Consider the following 20,762-nt stretch of genomic DNA (forward strand, 5'->3'; position numbering starts at 1 on the left):
CCATGACAATGAGGTGATAGAACATTTGTTTGACCAGTAATTGCATTTTTCGACATGTCGCACATTTAACCTCCCCTCTTCATTTCATTACACGTCTTGTCATCTTCACAACAAATAAGCAATTACAAGCTACCATTAGTTAAATACATATGCCTTACTCACTTTTATGTTTTTATTGATCTGTCAAACTAAGCCTACACCAAATATACCGTTTATTCTGGAACTTTTGCCTTCTTACACTGATCTTAATTAGCACACCATCTGCTATCTAGTTTGACTTTATGAACATGTTTGCTGTTTCCCCCTCTCCTGTACTTGTTTATTGACTTGGACCATTGGATTAACAAACAGTTAATGGTACATTCCATACCAATAAATAATTTGCCATTATTGGCTCATTTTCAATAATGACTCTTGCAAAAGGAAATGTGCATGGTTACTTTATCCTGGCATTACGTAAATGTACTCCAAAATGTAGCTTTGTATGTGACCACGTTATGTCTGCTTGACATTGCAGAAATGGATGCAGAAAAAAAAACTTAAATCTATTTACAGAAAACCCAGGGCTTCTTTACTAATGTTGTCCATAAGCCACAACTGTACCTGGAATGCACATTTGTGGGACCTCCTTGCTGTAGAATGAGGTTTTGGGATCTCTAAATGCCGTCCTCGATACAGCAACAACTGATTGGTGTGTATGGGGACAATGTCGGGTAACTGCTACAATATCCTCGTCTACCTGATCAACATACACCTGAGTAGGGGATAGAGATACAAGTGTTGAGTGTTGTATTAAACAAGGATAATAATGAATTGGTAGACATCAGAAAATAAAATATTCTAGGAGAGAAGAAATTGAGAACATTAAATCAATGGTGAATGGTAAAATGAATGAAATTATTAGACTAATCTCAGTATTAATCGGCTAAGGAAATTCTAGGAAAGACTTGTGTAAAAGAATTAGATCTTTATCCCATAAGCAATGTAAGAGTGACTGTCACCTCCAAGGAATTTTATAATGTATGTTAACTTGCCAACTATTTTTCTATACCTGCTAAATAAAGGGAAAAAAAAAATATATATATATATATATATATATATAAATATATATATATATATTTTTTTTAATGAAGCACCGTATGAAATAAGTTAACATGAGTTATGGATATACTTTAAAACTGATGCGTACGAAGTGCATTGGTCATAAGAAAAGATGAGAAATACCTGAATGAATCCGGAAGCAGCCAGCTCTTGGTGAAGTTTGTTCAGTGCCTTCTTGCCAGCAATAATACCACTCTTTTCATTAACTTCCGCAGGATTTAGAGACGCTAGCTTGGGATTCCACTTTGTGTAAAACCTTTCCTCGGAAACTACAGAAATCTGTCAGGAGGAAACAGTCTGTCAATGGATGGATTTTAGTTTGACTTGAGTGTTACTGTGCATAACAAGACAGCAAATAGGAGAGGAGTACAGAATGAGGAATTGAGTGTAAGCTAAAATATATCATGGCATGCAGAAAGTGTGTGTGTGTGTATACATTATATATATAGATTAAAGTCACAAATGCCATTTGCTCTAGAGATATGTAAAGATAATAACGAACCTGATGAGGCACCAATTCATCGTACCCACGGGTGCTGCCAGTAGCACAACAAGCCATAGAAACTATGGCAGAGCTGGGTAGTGCATCATAAGCAGACCGATGCTGGAGGAGATAGATGAAAATGTAAGACCAATCCAATGGGCAGCAATGTTATTATACATATTAAAACTAGGCACATAATAAGCATGTCAGCTCCTGTGATGCTGACTTTTGCACTAAGACATCCATTCCACCATGGTTGTTACTGAATGAGCATAGCTCCTTACCGCTATTGGACTCTCGTTATCATGTGTAACATCCATGAAGAGCGCATGAGCAATACTGGGAACCAAAGGTCGGAGGCAAGGCTGTACAAAAGACCCCACTGGTTCCCCTCCAAAACGATACACCAGCCGTCCCTCCTCGTGGCTGTTATAGGCACTCATAGCCTCTGTGAGGGGAAAAATATGAACTATTAGTCCCAATTTGCTATTGTAGGATTCGGGTTAAACATTATTTTTTAAATAATGCATACAAAGGTCACTGAATACAAAATATGTTAGGCAAAAGAAGTAAGTATTATCAATAGGGTACTACTAGATTTGTGAGAGTTTAAGGATCAATTCTATTTACAATATGCTAGCATGCTTGAGCTATACAAGAAAATGTACCAGTGTTGTGCTTGACTTATGCAATATTGTGCAAGTATCATGTTTCTATATAATGTATTAGACTGAATAAGGCTCATTCCCAGAATACTACACTTTAATGACTACTGCTTTCAAATGTAGGTTATGCAGAGTATACAAAAAGTACTTAAGATTAGAGTATTCTACAGAACAATAAATGTTCTGATGTTGTATTTAGTATGTACATCCATTTTTTGCTTTAGTTTCAAATATTGGTATAATCTCTACTATAATGTCTTCTTATCAACTTATTTCTGGTAATCAAATAGCAGTTCAGCCATAGAAAACTTTCATTGAATTACCAGATATATGCTTCTCACTTACACTAAAATCCAGTCCTTAGTGCACTCCAAACTAGTGGGGTTTGTCTTACTATACATGGGTACATTTTATTTGAGAGTTGTTGTTTTTTTATTTTGTTTCTTTAATTAATACATAGGGGGAAAAAATATTAGCACTTGTCATAACTAAGATTAACATCAAGGACTATAATGTACTCAAAGTGTAGATATTTCCTCCAATACACTTCAAAGGAGCCTTTTAACAACATGAATCCACTTGATGTCACAGTGCTGGGTAGCAATGTAAAAATGCACTGAGATACATGAACTCGTAACAATCCAAAAGAGAATTAAATTGAAATCTATACATTTGCTAGCATTTTCAGCTAACACAATGTAGAGATAAGATGTAACGATGTTTAATTTAAACCCAAGTTGTTTATACCATGACAGGTACACTTTAAAGTAGGCCTCCCTTAAGGACCATGGATACACTAAGATATTCACTGAAAATAGATATTTAATCTAACAGAATGATACTCAGTGGGAAAATCAACTTGGAAATGACTTGTGAATTATGTGGAATTCCTTGTTCAGTAAATAACTCTGCTGTAAGCGGCTCTTAAAGGGACACTACAGGCAGTGTTTTTTCATTTTTCTCTGTAATTTGTTCATGTTGAGAAATATTGGAAACGTCTTGTATAGCTACTCCCAGACACATATCAGGTAACAATTAAACCCATGCATTATAAAGGCAGATGTTGATGCTCGGTTAATACAAGCAGAAACTGAAGCAGCCTACCTCTGATTAGAGAATTAATGCCCAGTCTATTGACAAACACATTGTCCAGCTCTTCGCTCCCAGTGAACAGTTCAGCCATTACATACAAATCTGGTTGGATTTTCCTACCAACGTCCAGTAAGTACTACAGAGAGCACAGCCAAGTGAAGAGCAGGAAAGATGTAGAGGACAGATGAGGAGATAACAGGGAAAGGTAGATAGGAGGATAGAGAGATACAGCGAGGGTGAGTAAAGCATTGAAAAATAAAAAGGAAGGTTAATAATGCGCTAAGCAGAGTAGGGGTGAAGTGTAGGGCAAACAATCATGCAGATAATGCAAGGCAGGCAAATCAAAAATGAATGACATGATGCAAGGAGAAGAAATAGTATTGAAGGAGAGGAATAATTCAGGAAGACAAAGAGAAAAAAAAAACAAAGCAACATTTAGTATTTGGGTTAAGCAATGGTATATTTCATAGCAGCTGCTTCCCACACAATGAATACCTCGTATGAGGCTGGTTATCCCCAGGCGGTTCACAAACACATTGTCGATTAATTCGCTGCCCGTGAAGAGTTCAGCAATCACATAAAGATTAGGTCTGACTGAGCGGGCTGCGGCCAGCATCGCCTACAGACATAAAGTGTTGTGTGTAATAATACTAACCATAGACAGCTCAAAGGAACAGACTCATAGAGCCACACTGTACGCAGACAAAGCTAATATAAATACACAAGCCTTCTTTATTATACTATATACAGATCAAGGAAAAAGATACACACAGAGTCACAGTATACACTATGAAAATAATACTTGCAGATTCTGAAACATCCAGAACTTTATAGGAGCCATACTGCACATACAATGAGAATTCTGAAACATACCGAACTTTATAGGAGCCATACTGCACACAGACTGAGAATTCCGAAACATACCGAACTTTATAGGAGCCATACTGCACACAGACTGAGAATTCCGAAACATACCGAACTTTATAGGAGCCATACTGCACACAGACTGAGAATTCCGAAACATACCGAACTTTATAGGAGCCATACTGCACACAGACTGAGAATTCCGAAACATACCGAACTTTCTAGGAGCCATACTGCACACAGACTGAGAATTCCGAAACATACCGAACTTTATAGGAGCCATACTGCACACAGACTGAGAATTCCGAAATATACCGAACTTTATAGGAGCCATACTGCACACAGACTGAGAATTCCGAAACATACCGAACTTTATAGGAGCCATACTGCACACAGACTGAGAATTCCGAAACATACCGAACTTTATAGGAGCCATACTGCACACAGACTGAGAATTCCGAAACATACCGAACTTTATAGGAGCCATACTGCACACAGACTGAGAATTCCGAAACATACCGAACTTTATAGGAGCCATACTGCACACAGACTGAGAATTCCGAAACATACCGAACTTTATAGGAGCCATACTGCACACAGACTGAGAATTCAGAAACATACCGAACTTTATAGGAGCCATACTGCACACAGACTCAGAATTCCGAAACATGCATAACTTTTTTATTTTACTACTCTTCATATGCTCTTGCTTAAGGACACATGACATGTGTGACATGTCATGATTCCCTTTTATTCCAGAAGTTTGGTTCTTAAGGGGTTAAAGGACCACTATAGGCACCCAGACCACTTCAGCTCAATGAAGTGGTCTGGGTGCCAGGTCCCTCTAGTTTTAACCCTGCAGCTGAAAACATAGCAGTTTCAGAGAAACTGCTATGTTTCACTGAGGGTTAATCCAGCCTTTACTGGCTGTCTCACCGACAGCCGCTAGAGGTGCTTCCGCGATTCGCACTGTGAAAATCATAGTGAGAAGACGCTGGACGTCCATAGGAAAGCATTGAGTAATGCTTTCCAATGGTCTGTTTGAATGCACACGCATATCCACTTTCACAGCCGACGTTGGCAGGGGGAAGATGGGTCACCAGCGCATAGGGAGCCCGGCACTGGAGAAAGGGTTAAGCCTCTTCAGTCCAGCGGGAGGGGGGCACCTAAGTTTGTTTTTCCTGGCACTATAGTGGTCCTTTAACTATTGAAACTTAAGAAGGATGTAGGGGAACAAAACATATGTGGACTGGCGGACCATGAAATTAGTTCATGTAAAGCGGACTTTGCGCACAATACAAATGCTCTTGCTGCTTCGGCAACAGTAACACTGTGGCATGTTCCTTTTCTTCTACATTCACTACATACAACTTTTCTCTGTCCCAGACTGTAGACAAGGAGCTTCTACCTGCTAGTAAGTAGGTAAGGAAAGAAATGGACAAGTGAGTGCTAGGGAGATTGTCCTTAGAAAGTGTAGATCGAGCACATCATTAAATGCATTTATGCGAAGCTCAGTGTGCTGTCTGCATAGTATGCCCTTAGTTGGCCAGCCTTCATGATTGGCAGGCAACTTGACATGCATTCACACATGGCTGTCCTTCCAATTCTTCATGCAGACACGCACCCTTTTTGGGCATGTTTGCCCCTTTTTGGAGGTTCTGGTTAAGTGATTTGCTTCAAAGGCCCAACCTTTTACCTAACTCACCGACATCCTGCTTCTCCGGACATTGGTGTTAGGGGGTATGAATTTACTTGAATTTGAGTTTCCCACCAGCACCACCTGCACCGGATACATGACGTTTGGGAGGTATGACTGTTTTAGTGTTTTCTGTTGATAAGATTCTGTAATTAGGCCCATGAGGCTCAATGGGATCTTAATCTGGTCCTGGAGCCATACAGCACACAGATTGAGAATTCTGATACATACTGAGCCTTCCAGGAGTCAGACAGCACATAGACCGATAATTCTGATACATGCAGAATCTTACAGGAGTCATACAGCACACAGACTGAGAATTCTGATACATTCAGAGTCTTAGAGAAGCTCTAATGCACACAGATTGAGTATTCTCAACATACAGAACTTTATAGGAGCCATACTGCACACAGACTGAGAATTCTAATACATGTAATATCTATTCTGACATTAAATATTGATACACGTAGGACATAAGAGCCACACTGAATACAGTCTGAGAATACTAACACATGTAAATTTTCTTTAACTCTACATTATACTAGGTTGCATATTGAAGCCAATATTTGATTGAACTTGCTGCAACCTGCTGAGTTCCCACTGACATGAATGAGCAAACAATTAATTCCTTCATTCAAGTCAAAAGACGTATACATCTTCACTTACTTAAGCAACATGGTAAACAGTGAATTTGTTCTAGCAAAGCTCTAAAACCCAGGATTCATAAAATAAAAGTTTCCATTGGGGCTACATATGTGGGACACTATGGAAACAGATGTAGTCCATGACTTAAATTGTTTGAATCGACAAAAAACCTTTTCAAATGATTTATCTACAAACATTCCCGTAGACTTTAATGGTGATTTCTGCAGATAAATCATTTGAAAAGTATTTGCTCACAGATTGGAATCATTACTGATGCCGATTCAAATCTGTGTGCGTGGAGAGTCCATAAGATACTCCATAAACCTAAAGCATTTCAGCTTGCTGAAGTTCTTCATTTGTAAAGAGTGTGTCCAATTTTTCATTTTACAAAGTGATGGCAATAGAAATTGTCACTTTTAAAAAATAACCATGTTACACCTCCTAGGCTGTCATACAACTGCTGCTGTTACTTCCTGGTTGTTTAGCACAGTGACATTTTGAGCACATGCCTTGCATGGATTTCTCACAGAGCTGCATTGAGAAATCTGTGACTGGACAGCCACAGAAGGCCTGAGCTAGGTTAGAATGGGAGGGATTGCAAAGGCTTTGGCAAGAACAAGAAATCTGCAGCTTTTTGCAAGTTGGTTTCAGATATACTTACTATGGGAATATGCGTAATCAAATGCATACATGGCTTATTTTTTTCATCAGGGTATACCTACTAAATTTTTAAAAAATATATACAATAATTTTTTTTTCCCATTGGAGTGTTCCTTTAAATCAAGGCTATAGTCTGATATTCATTTATATTTTGTAAACAAAACCTTTAGCCATACAAACAGCATATACACAATGTCACATTTCTATGTATACAGAAATATACAGCACTAAATATAAATAACCACACAAGTCCGTAGACATTTTAATATAAATATATATATATATATATATATATATATATATATATATATAATTACCCAGCTTCTCACAAACTCATTTTATGTACTAAAGTGAGGTCAACATCTTCAACATCCCTCACATAGACTTGCACACAGGCTCTCACTTAAAGAAACAATATATGCACCATCATCACTACAGCTATTTTTTCACTGTGGATATTAGCGGTCCAAATACATCCAACCGTGGATGGCAATGAGGCAATGATGGGTTGCATGTGTTAGAATAGCCCTTTAAGATCACACATTCTTCTTTGTTTACTATAGGTAATTTTAATTATTTGTCTAATCAAATGTTGAGAAACAGATTGTCTGCTTTTTAACAAAGAAGAAACCTACAGGGATAAATTGCAAACCATTGCATATCCTATGATTACTAAGCATCAGTCTGACTTGAGACTCCTTTTTAGTTACTCAAACAAAACCTGTCTGTTTCTTACTCACCCCTCTACCACTTATAAGCATCACTCATAGCTCTCTCTGTTTGATTCATTATGCAGCATGATCAGTGGTCCTTCATCAGTAACACAAGAGACCCTTTTCACTCATTACTTAAAATATCTTGCAACTCTTCTCTATACACCTTCACATAATGTACTGTGACCTTTCTTAATTCTCAATATGACTTTTCTCCTTTTGACCAATTATAAAATGTCATTGTTTTGATTTTTCCATGATTTTATAATTTCAATGCTCAAAACTGCCAACCCCTGGCACATAACAAACCTCACATTGGTTTAAAGTTTCTTACCTCCGCAACATGAATGGGTGTAGAGTGGCAGTTGTCCAGGCGGACTCCATGGAAATATTTGGCAGTGATTTCTGTGTACTTCTTCATGTGTTCCCAAAGGTAGGGACTATCTGCTGGTTTGTCACCATACCTCAATTTTACACTGTCCCCCCAACAGATCAGCTCTCTACGAAGGTAGACATTGGAGTCTGAAAGAAGGCAAGATTTTACACGTTTTATTACAAGTTGTTTCAAATGAAAGTACTCTGAAAGTTACAATAATACATGCATTATTGTAAATGTCAGTACTCCAACGACAATACATTTAGAATGTTGGTTTGTTTTTTTTAACCAGAGTTACATTAACAAAAAAAATGGTAATTTAGGCAATTTAAATTAAATACCATCAGAATCTCACATCTCACCTAGCATTCATCAGTTAGTCCTAACTCTGGTTCCATATTATCTCTAGTATACATCTTTTCTTATATGACAATACTCTCCTACCTACTCTCACCTTTCTGCCAGATGTTTAAACTTGTTGCACCTAGCCACAGAAATTACTTAAAGGACCACTCTAGTGCCAGGAAAACATACTCGTTTTCCTGGCACTAGAGTGCCCTGAGGGTGCCCCCACCCTCAGGATCCCACTCCAACCCGGCTCAGGAAAGGAGAAAAGGGGTAAAACTTACCTTTTTCCAGCGGTGGGCGGGGAGATCTCTGCCTCCGATCCTCCTCCGTTCCGCCCCGTCGGCTGAATGCGCACGCGCGGCAAGAGCTGCGCGCGCATTCAGCCGGTCTCATAGGAAAGCATTTACAATGCTTTCCTATGGACGCTTGCGTGCTCTCACTGTGATTAGCGCCTCTAGCGGCTGTCAGTGAGACAGCCACTAGAGGATTTGGGGGAAGGCTTAACCCATTAATAAACATAGCAGTTTCTCTGAAACTGCTATGTTTATAAAAAAAAAAAAAGGGTTAACCCTAGCTGGACCATTAAGCTGAAGTGGTCTGGGTGCAATAAATGCTATCTGAAACAAATATATGCAGAGAAGCCTGTCAGATTAAACTTTGTGGTGCAGATTAAATTGTATGCCATTTTATTGTACATTAAAGGAACACACCAAGCATTATAACTACTACAACAAATGCAAGTGGTTATGATGCCAGAGTGCCCAGGTGAATTCAGCACCTAAAGGAGCTCAGGGGAGCCAATACTAGCTCCATGCAGGAGTTTCCGGGTGTCCTGAAATCTGTAACTGTTGCCAGATAGACACCAGGAAAGTTGTCAAACTGTTCACCAACAGTAGTTTGACTACTTATCCTGGGAGAGCACTGGGGAACTCCTAGCACCATAACCACTACAGTGCACTGCAGTGGTAATTGGAGTGTTTCTGTAATCTGTTTGAAAGCCTGCTGACATCACTGGAAAGAAAGGTACAAGGAAGGAAATAATCAAGTTGCATTTATAAAGCATTGCACACACTGCTGCTCCCAAAAATATGACAAAATACAAAAATGTATGTTCACTATTTTTAGAAAAACAAAAAGCAAGTTATAGCTTAATTTAAAAAAAGATAGATGTTCTGTCCTTGGAACCCTTGATTGTCTCGCTGAAACGGGTCTGCAGGCCCCTACCTAGTGGAGGGCGGGGTGCAAAAAGGTTTAAATTGTGGGTGGTAGGGGTGCACTGGGTGTGCGGTGTGGCTGGAGCTAATTCTTCCCTTTGCTCGATCTTCTATGCTTTTATTTAATCCTAAAATGGCTTCAGCCATGGTTGAGCTAAGTTTGAAAAAATCTTGGCTATGCAATTGCCTGTTTTTACTCACCGACTTTCTTTCACCTATCTGGTTGTCTCTTTAATAGCATTGAAATCAAGATTTACAAAATAAATAAATAAAATGGGTTTTTTTTTGTTTGTTGTTTTCATCAAACCAGATTTAATTGTGCATTTATCTGTAATCATCACTTGAAGATTGACTTTTTAGGGTTTATGTGAACATTTTAATATTGAATTAACATTTTAAACCCTTCACATGGGGTGCAGATTACAATAATAATGAAATGATATGATTCTCAGATAATAATATATCAGCAGCTAATCACAATGTGGGATTTTCAGTCTGACTAGCTTCCAAGCTATTATGACCTACTATCTACAAATTATCTCGAGTTAGAGTAAATGTTATTAATCTTTTCTAACAGTTGTCATTGATAAATAACTATAAAACATAACAATATCATTTTCGAATACAAACAAGTAATGAACATAGTACAATTAAGAAAAAAAAAATTAAGAAAATAAAAAAAATATATATATAAAAGTAAAAAGAAAAGAAGGGGGAGCGGGATGGACATGATGGACATTTTTGTTGATAATAAAAATACATCAGTAATATGTATACTATTCAGCAAAAAATTGAAGAACAGATACCTTACAATATCACCTCTACGGTTATGAATCTGATGTACAAAACGTGAATAATTATTAGTGGTTCAGTGATAAAGTTCTCGAAGACCCTATAAGTCATTAGTCACATACCTGGTCCTGCAAAGTTTTTCAGTGGGTCGTCCCCCATAACCCACCCGTTATGAGCCATGAAATAACAAGCTTTGTCTGCCTGATGCATCAAAGGCTCTTCCTCTGCCAAAGATATTTCTTCAAATGGGAAAGTAAAGTACCTGAAAACAAATGGTACAACATGGTAGAAGGTTTCCTTAGATTACTAACAGATTTTTATGAAACAACTGATCATTTCTCTACAGGCCCTTACGACAACGATTGCTAGTCTTCACAGAGCAGTGTATATCAGACTCATGGAGAGTAATCCACCAGTATTCAGGGTCTGTGCACGTCTTGTATTAGGATCATTCCCAGATGCCTCACAAACTAAGACAGGCCAACCTCAAATTTAATGTATAAAGAAACAAATGTCCTGGCATTCCAGGTTTAATCTAATGCATAGTTAATGGAAAGACAACGTTTCAACTAAAAATAGTCTTTCTCAAGCCAAATTAGACTCATTTTAGTCAAAATGTTGACGTTCCATTAACTCTGCATTAAACTGATCTCTGAGTGCCTGGACATTTGTTTCTTCATGCAGAGTATCACAAACGGACTAGAAAGCATACCTCAAAGCATAATGAGTTTAAATCTTGCCAACTAGTTAGATTTATATAAGGCTCAAATAAGGAAAACCTGATCTTTCCTGTGAAGTGTTTAACTATTTTGCATGAGGAGAATGTGATGAGTCAATGTAGAACTAGAATTCATAGAATGGCAAGGACCATACGCATAAGCTAATACCTGGTGACCATGGGATCTTTCTTTGTTACTGCTCCAAGCTTTGGCCCATGACCTGCCAGTCGTTCGTACGTCATGGTACCCAAAATGCAATTCACAGCCTATGAAAGGAAAAAGTAACAACCAAAATGTTTAAACAAAGGTTCAAACACAAAATAGATCAACAACAAATGCAAAAATGTGTGAGAGCAAAATAAGGCATTGTTTAAACTACTTTGAACATGTAACAGGATTTATATTACATAGTATGGATGTGTGATATAACACTGGGCATTGATTACACAGAGGATATATATTACAATTACGATACATGTATTTTAGTAAACTAATGACAGTGAGGGGTTCTAGACACACTATAATAAGCTGCAAGGCCAAAGATTATGCGATTTATAAATGCCTGCAGAAGCCCTCTATTACATTATTATCCCCTAACACATGTCTTGTCATTAGGTATCTTGTATATTACATTTTATTTTTAGGTTAGGGTTAGTGTTAAGTGTTATGGTAGTGCAGTGGGTAATGTAATGTCATCAATAACGTAAATTCAGATACTTCTCATTGGGAAACATTGCACCAAATACATCATCATCTGTGCAGTACAGATTTTAAAACTGGATTAAAATAACAGGCAGATCACGCAATACAAAATCAGTAAGATTAAAATAATTACAATAAAAATAAAATTATATATATATATATCAATCAGATTTTTGGGAGCAGATGACAGCCAAATGGCCTATCAAGTGTGCCCAATTTGTTTTTGACAATGTTCTTTGTTATTTTAAATGTAGTTTTCAGCTGAGGACAGCAGGCTGTATACTTGCCAATTCTTTCAAAAATATCTTCCACCTCTGATGAAAGGTTACTCCAAGTATCTGCCACTACTTCTGAAAAAATGTGTTTGCTGGCGTTACACCTAAATTCATTTAAACCTTTTTGAACACATTAGAATGCTCATATTTGATGTAGGACAATATCTGATATGTGGCAATTTTTTATGTTTTTCAAGCTGTACATACACATATAAACACCTCCCAACTGTCCCTGGTTTGGAGGGATTGTCCTGAATACACAGTTGTGTCCAGACACTCTAGGTCTGTTCTCTCGTGTCCCACATCTAGGGACAACAGGGAAATGTCATGAGCACAGGAGCACTCGGCCCATGGTCTGCGCTGAACTGGGCTGGACAGAAAAACGGTCTGTCAGCCTGCCATGCACACAGGCTTATCACAAATGGACCCGTCCACTGTACACATCACATTGTTGAGAGGATTAGATACGTATAAATACGGAGAGAGAACATATCAAGGAGAACTATTACACCCAGTATTGTGCCAATTTAAAGAGCACTGTAAGTCAGCACATCATTTCTCCACATGACTATTCCACTGTATTTTAGGCTGCAAGGCTATACCTGGTCATGATGAAAGTTAATCTGTTTATGTTTTTCTGCATTCAGCTCCTCAAGCCTCTTGCGGAACCAGGTACAACATTCTTCAATGGCAGCAGGCCCATTACTGCAACGAAACATAAATTAAAACACTAAACTGGACACTGTTTCCAGTCTGCTGATGTGCCAGTCCTTACCATCACTTTTATTTTGGTAACCTTTATTAAATGCTTTCAATGCCCGTTTACTTTATCTTAACAAAAGTCACAGGGCGGACTAAAAAGCTGATGTGAATACTGTATATGGTTGGAGGCTGCATGCATTAATATAGCAGTGATGAAAATTCACATTACATAGTCTCATCAAGTTACTTGCCAATTGCCAATGCAGAATTTTCATTTACCAATGCTTACTTGCCAGGAAATAGAATTAAAAAAGTGTACACCTCACTAAAAGGTTACTCAACCTGTACTTCAAGTATCAAACTAATTCATAAAAATTAACGGTAAAATAATCCATGAGAAGATTCTGATAACCTTTGCAATTTATTTTGCCGTAGGGCTATTTGCGATTATACGTTTTAAATATACAAGCATGACAAATGATAACATTAGAGTAGAAATAACTCTTAAAATAAAGACAGTCTGTTGCATTACAGAAAAACGTGTAAGTAGCCAAGTGTATGCAATATTTGAGAGCATCCTACCTGTTCGGTATGAAAGTGTGGAGAGCAATCTCCATATTCACAGAGCAGCCAAAGCGCTTATATTCTGGGTCTTGAATTATCACCAATTGCTTTGGGTCCGATTTACCTCCCTTCTTCTGTGCACCTACAAATAAATCACAACTTTAGGAGAATGCATGTCGATGATACAATACTTATGTCTGGAATGATAATAGGTTGGGTCCAAAGAATTATCCCTGGCAGTTCCTAGAGGGTAGGAAATAATGTCAGGATAGAACAGGGAGACAATACTGCATACCAGACTAAATGTGGACTGGGCTATTCCAAACAGAAGCCTGCCTGGTGATTGTACAGAAATAGTTGCTGCTGCACATTCAAAGCAGATAGGTTTGCCTCCACAAGTCTAATAATGAGGCACGAGACCAGAGACTCTAGTCAAACCTTGTAGGACACCAGCAAATGTGTTTTTTTTGTTTGTGTCTGCTTGTTATTTAATACTTTGGTTTTCCAATTGCAAGTCCATTGACTTGTGTTAAATGCATGCATTATATATATATATATATATATATATATATATATATATATATATATATATATATATATATATATATATATATATCTATATAAAAATAAAAGTGCATTTGATACTTTTCATTAAGTTACTTGTTCTTTTCTGGCACATAATGTAATTTAACACATGTTTTACCCTTATTTGCTCAGTAGATATGCCAATTTGCTAGCGCACACACCTACATAATTTGCTGATTAAATCCTTGCCTTATTAAGAACAAATATCATCTTAAGGTGTGTAATGTGTGCTATATTGTTGGAAGAATGTGAAATGTTTCCAAAAGTCAATGGATTATGAATATAGCTTCATGACTATGATTTCACAAAATATATTTAAGGTGTGAGATAAAAGCATTTATAATTGTAAATCAAATTACGTATGTTGCATGACAAGTAGCAGAAAGGGAATGGCTACCTGGAATTTGCTTAATTGAATCACTGTTGAAATTACTAGAGGTTATATAAAAAAAAATTAAAATAAAATCAGCAGATCTTTTCCTAACATAAGCCATACATCTGTAAAACATTACTGTAGTTTTGCAGGGCTTAATAAACACTAGCATTCACCACCAAATTATAACCCTTTTAGACATTAATCAGTTAAGCATTTGTGTTGAACGTTGTAGTACATATGGCCATAAATGATACATTTTGCATTCAATTGGTTTCTCTTCATGTGTTTATGAGCATATCAATAAACAAGGAGCTTGGCATCAATTTCGTATATAGATTTGTTTTTGTTATTTTTCTCACCTTTATTTATTTATTTTAATGATTTCACACTATAGTTTACATAGCACTATTATCAATATTATACCACTTTTATTTACTAAAATATTGTTGAAGTACTTGACATCATATTGTTATTTTTGATTTTATGTGGAATTTCTCTTCATCACGACAAACACAAACACAAACAGCATTTGTTACTTTTATGACGGTACACTATTTATAGAGGATTACATGGATTCCTGCCTCCTCTCACTGGTAGCATAAGATGTTTGGTACTTTGTTTCATAGTTTTTTAGTTTAGTTTGCCAGCACATGCCTCAACATGTCAAAGCACTTTCATGTTTGCTATTCGAAATGACAAAGCACTAGCTGTTATAGATATTTACATGACAAATATTGGATTATGTAGAAAGCCTGCAAATTCAAAATAACTAATATTATACAATCCTGCAATATAGTAATTCTGTAAAACTCTATATAAATATAATTAATATTTTGCCCACAGGTTACCAATTACAGGGATATTTTCATATGGTTTCCATTAGCAGTCATGTAGCATACCTGTACTGAGCAGAGCTCTGAATTGTTCCACAGCTTTGGCCACATTTATCTGATAAAATTCCCAAAGCTTCAGTTTGGGGAATATATCCTCCCATATTATGCCACGGACACTCTGCGGAGAAAAGGAGGAATAGGTTATGATATAATCAGATATCTCCTACAACAGATACTTCTTTAGTCAATATGAATACAAAAACCTAAGGAGCGGAATGCACTAAGAGCTGAAATCAACTATCGTGATACATTATAAAGCTGTAAACACCATATATGGATTTATTAATCGGTATTAGAACATAATAGACTGTCCATACTTCATTATGCAATACTGGAAATGTGTAACGTGTTTTTTTGTGAAATAAATATAATCTCTGTAAATTCAATCAATCCCTGTCTTTAATTCTCCACTTGTTCTTTACATGACTGAGTTGTCAAGGGTTTTGGGTTATGATAGAGTTGAACAATGGTTTTCTTTATTTCGTATGGTATTGGAGACTGAATGTAACAATCGATGAAGTGGTTAAAATGAGCTTTATCACATTGTTTGTATTCCAGCTCCATGCTACTCTAGAATCTTCCAGATTTCACACGTGGCAGAGCCACTCTTACATTGAGCTGCTGTTCCGTTTCTATAAGAGCTGGAAGGCCTCTTGCAGCATATTTTCCTTGAGCCACATCACAGGTCAGATGCCAGAGAGCTTGGTCCAGCAGCCATGCGGGCTTAAGATGAGGAGAGTTCACCAAGTTGTAAGCACACTCTGGATGCTGCTGAATCCATTTGCTGTTGGCGGCTGCACAAAGAAAGTTATTGAAGTTGCCAAGTTAAAAGAATTATGAACATGGAATGCAATTTGTTTCAGTGATATGATTTTACATCCCACCCCAGCCATGATCATCTTTCTACCAACACTACTCTAAAGATATATAGGCTCACTGCAACTGACACAAGATAATTCCATCTACATATAAACCATGGAATTAGACTTTAGGGCCAGAACAATTTCAGTGGCATGAGGACGCCAAACTGATTCTGGGAGGGAACCAGTATCCAGCTTGATTGAGGATGCCCCCATGTGTTCAGCTACAGTAGAGACTCAAATAAAGCAAACAGGGATTCAAGAGGTATGTGTAAACAACTTCACAAACAGTAAATTTGTCAGATACTCTTCACCCAGCTTAACTCCTGTGCATTCCATTTGACCTTAAACGTGCTAACTCTGTGGTGTCTGCTTTATCTTGTGATTAGATATGTTGCCTAGCCTGTGTTGCTCTTACCTGTATGGTTATATACCACATCAGTGATACTCAGCATATTCCACTCTCTTCTCATCTTGTCTACCAGTTTCCCCACATCGCTCCAATTGTATGTCTTGTCAGGCCTAGAAAAATCAGGGTTCAGCTGCAGCTGATCAGCCAGAGAATAACATGAGCGAGATATTCCCAAAGTTTGAAGCGGGGTAAAGTGCACCATGTTGTAACCTAAATACAAAAAACTATTATTTTAAAAAGCCACATAGGATAGTAAGCAGACAATACATAATGTGAATGTAACATTTTGTCTGGATTCTAAGATCAAATGCATTTTATGAAGTAGAGGTCTAAAATATTACAAAAATAAATTAGTAAATGCGCAAATTCAATATTTCAGTTAAAGAAGTTATATTATAAATATAAATGTCAATATATGTGCAATTACAGCAATGTACAGCTCCCCTAAATCCCTTGATAAGAGGAAGGACTGACATGCTTTGAGACCAAAAGCACTGAGCATGAATTTCTTACCCTCCTGTACACTGTTCTAGCAGATGTAAATGGCAGGTGCACATTAGTAAAACAGGGCTGTACAGCAGTGTACTGCGTAAATTACCAAGTGCCTATAATAAAGTGATTTTATAACTTTTGATTTATAATTTGTGATTTTAGAAGTGTTATCACCGCTAGACTCAATTCCACTGTTATTCAAAAAGCCTATGTTTCAATGTGTTTGATTTCTCGAGAAAAGGAATAACAAAGTGCTTTAAATTGTATGTGTTCCTATTGGAGGGTTTTTATAATGTTGTGAATTGTTCATGTGTTACAATAGTTTAACTCTATGGATTTACCAGACTCCTTGGCCACCCGCAGTCTGTCCTCCCATTCATCAAATGGACCCAAGCACTTGGACAAAAAGGTTTGAAGTGTGATACAGTCCAAGTGCAGAACATGGTTATCTGCTCCAACTCGCATGATTGGATCAACTACTATGTACCCTTCACCACTGCTCTGACCACTGCAAAAAAAAAAAGCAAAACAAGCACATGGATATTAGCAAGGAGAAAAAAAAACAAAACAAAACAAAAAACATTCACATAAGTCTTAACAGCAAATATATAAAAAAAAAAAAAAAAGGAATTTTTTACTGGATTGGATCCAATCCCAGCATAGGTTTTCGGAGTTGCCGTTGGAGTCCTTCCTTCACTGCCAGCTCTCCTAAACAGGTCACACCACCTCCTCCCAAATAAAATCCTCACAAACTCGCTTATACACACCCCAATCAGGGTCTGGAAACAAGCCCAATCTAAGATGGGAGCTCACCCTTAAAAAAATCACTGCACTTGCCTCTCACTCACAACACTGACTTTGCCCAGGGTACTGACATTCACAATAAAAACGGTATTAAAAAAAAAAAAAAAAAAAAAGGAATTTTGCACAACACAAAGAATGCCTGGATGGTGGTGGTGGGAGTGTAGAAAAGAGGTCACTTTAAAAGCTAACCCAAATCAGGCATAACTTGTGGAAATCATAAATTGAGAAAAAGAAAAACTAGAAACTGAAGTGGATGTTCAGTGGTTAAAATAGGCAAAATTTAAGGTTTATACAAAATAGCTTTATTCTGATATTCAGATAACAAAATTGGTACAAAATTGGATACAATCTAGTGATACCAACATATGGGCTTGAATAAATAAAACTGATGTGTAGGTTATGGGGGGGACTGGACTGGACTTGTTCAAGTTTGAAAAGTACCAGTTAGGTTGAAACGTTGCCGACTGTTGGGTTTCATTACATTTTGCCATCATCAATTTCCTGGAGTGCCTGGACCTTTTTTTCTCCTTTATCCACTGTAATTGGGACCTGGTGCTGGTTCCTGGTTTGGTTGCATCCAGGATTATATGTTTTGGATAGAGTGCAGTTCTGGGTTTGGTTTTGTTGGCCTCGAGAAATAGTCAGAAAAGGAGGCTAATGAATCCAAAAGCCACACGCAGCAAATAACCGCGCTGCAGCGAGATGTAACCTCCCTGCAACAACAGTACCTGCAAACGGAACACAAAATGGCGGCGATGGAAGACACGCGGCGGGCCCAAAACCTCAAGATCCGGGGAATAGTGGACTCTATTTCGGACGCCGAGGTACCTCACCTCATCAGACGTCTGGTAAGCACGATTCTCCCCGCGAGACAAGCCAAGGGAATGAGCATTGAAAGCGTATTCCGAATACCCAAACCCGCGACAGCCCCAGCGACGGCACCCAAGGACATTATTGTTAAATTTCACAAACGTCATGACAAAATGGCAATAATGGCCGCCGCCAAAGGAAACACACCTTATACCTTCGAGGACATGTCCCTCACGTTCTATACGGACCTATCTAGAGGAACTATGCAATGGCGCGCATCCCTCAGGCCACTCACCACCTTACTCCGTGCACAGAATATAACATACCAGTGGCGTCCACCCCGCAAGTTACAGGTGCTCCATGGGAATGATACCTACCTAATCGCCGACCTCCTAGAAGCAAACAGGCACCTAGCAGCATGGGGCCTCCCCCTCGACGCCCTACAGCGGCCTAGCAGACCCGCCAACGCCCATACGTGGAATCCAGCCACATCAGAGACATTTGTTCCGAGGGGATCCCCCCAAACGGCATGATCAACGAGCCCCCCTTGACACCGTAGGTGGACTTACGGACCCACACCCCTCATTTCCTGTGCTCCCGTGGGCAGTGTGGTCTGTTGTCCGTCTCAGAAGCTACCCCATGAAGCATACCGGGAACATTGAGTGACAGACGGCAGCTGCCTGCACCCCGGTTACCGATCTGGTCGCAGTACGAGCTGCCTGACGTTCCTGTGGGGATATGGTTGACTACAAGCCCGAAGACGCGAATGTGTCAATTTGTTTGTTTTGTTCTCATTGTTGGACTCGTTTTGCACATCCACCCAGAAACAGCTAGACACCGAGCTGCCTAAGTATACTGTTTGAGGACTACCTTGCCCGACTACTCTCCTAAATCTATGTCCACGCTCAGGTCTCCTGTTTAGAACCAGACTCCTTATCTAAATGTGCCCATTAATTTAGCGGGATCAGTAGCGCATGTTCTTAGGCTTTTACTTAAGTCCCTCACGCAGTTACATAAATATGTGTTCTCTTTTTGGCCCATAACTCACAGGCCTCTTAAGGTTGGGGCTGCAACTAGATAAGTCTTGTAGCGCAATGGATTAAGGGCAAGATCGTTGTCTCATAGTTGGGTAACCCGACAATTAGTGCCAGTATACTGGGACATGACCCTCAGGCTGCCACTAATTCACACAGAGAGCTCAGTGTCCTAAGACTCACCCAAATGACATTGCTGTATTACTGTATTATGTTTTTGCTCTGACCGGTTAACCTGGACTCTCTCGTTACGCACTCACTGGATATCGTTTGATGTTTATATTTTGTTCTCAGGTATCACAGCGTGCTAAATACTTGGCACTCAGAAGTAGCATGTTTTTCCTGGGCTTACCAGGTGCTCCAGCAAATTAGTCACAGGTCTGACTCTCCAATTAATGCCCACCCTTTTTTATTTTTATTTCCCTTTGCCTACTATAGCATCCGCATAGATTTTAAACGTGTCGCCTTTCCACTGCTCTACCCAACTCCCCAGCGTAGTCCACATGCGGGGTTAAGCAGCTTTAAGAAGCTTCAATCTAGTATTTAGAGTAACTCACACGCTAGCAGAGACCAATCTTTTTCATTCTCTTTATTAGTGAAGCGACATCACTGTGTACAACCCTGTGTAACCTCATCCTATACCCACCTAGTATGAACCCTGCTCAGGATAACCATACCACAGGCTGCGCTGGCTAAGTAAAATCGGGCCACAGCATTTAAAAATCTTGAACTACTCTCCTGCTATTTCTATGATATAGTTACCACAATCTTGACCTAGATAGCCTTACAAAACTTGTTTGAAAATCCTGTTATAGATAGTTTAAAAAACAAAATGGTGCACCGTGAAAGTATTGCCTTATTGCTTGTAAATTTGTGTCTTGACT

The 20,762-nt window shown here is 38.5% G+C and overlaps 1 protein-coding gene across 1 annotated transcript in view; it reads right to left on the bottom strand.

Moving 5' to 3' along the window:
- Positions 1-20,762, bottom strand: part of AGL (amylo-alpha-1, 6-glucosidase, 4-alpha-glucanotransferase) — a 57,273-nt gene that overhangs the window by 19,614 nt on the left and 16,897 nt on the right. Inside the window, exons 4-17 of the mRNA XM_063426142.1 lie at positions 17,572-17,738; positions 16,745-16,948; positions 16,079-16,260; positions 15,473-15,584; positions 13,631-13,754; positions 12,949-13,051; positions 11,538-11,635; positions 10,773-10,912; positions 8,255-8,442; positions 3,355-3,478; positions 1,870-2,033; positions 1,604-1,705; positions 1,225-1,380; positions 604-754 (exon numbers count right to left, since the gene is read on the bottom strand). Coding sequence (XP_063282212.1) covers positions 604-754; positions 1,225-1,380; positions 1,604-1,705; positions 1,870-2,033; positions 3,355-3,478; positions 8,255-8,442; positions 10,773-10,912; positions 11,538-11,635; positions 12,949-13,051; positions 13,631-13,754; positions 15,473-15,584; positions 16,079-16,260; positions 16,745-16,948; positions 17,572-17,738 — 2,015 coding nt within the window. The remainder of the gene's footprint in view (positions 1-603; positions 755-1,224; positions 1,381-1,603; positions 1,706-1,869; positions 2,034-3,354; positions 3,479-8,254; positions 8,443-10,772; positions 10,913-11,537; positions 11,636-12,948; positions 13,052-13,630; positions 13,755-15,472; positions 15,585-16,078; positions 16,261-16,744; positions 16,949-17,571; positions 17,739-20,762) is intronic.

The sequence above is a fragment of the Pelobates fuscus genome, chromosome 7 (genome assembly GCF_036172605.1).
Source record: "Pelobates fuscus isolate aPelFus1 chromosome 7, aPelFus1.pri, whole genome shotgun sequence".
NCBI classification, from domain to species: domain Eukaryota; kingdom Metazoa; phylum Chordata; class Amphibia; order Anura; family Pelobatidae; genus Pelobates; species Pelobates fuscus.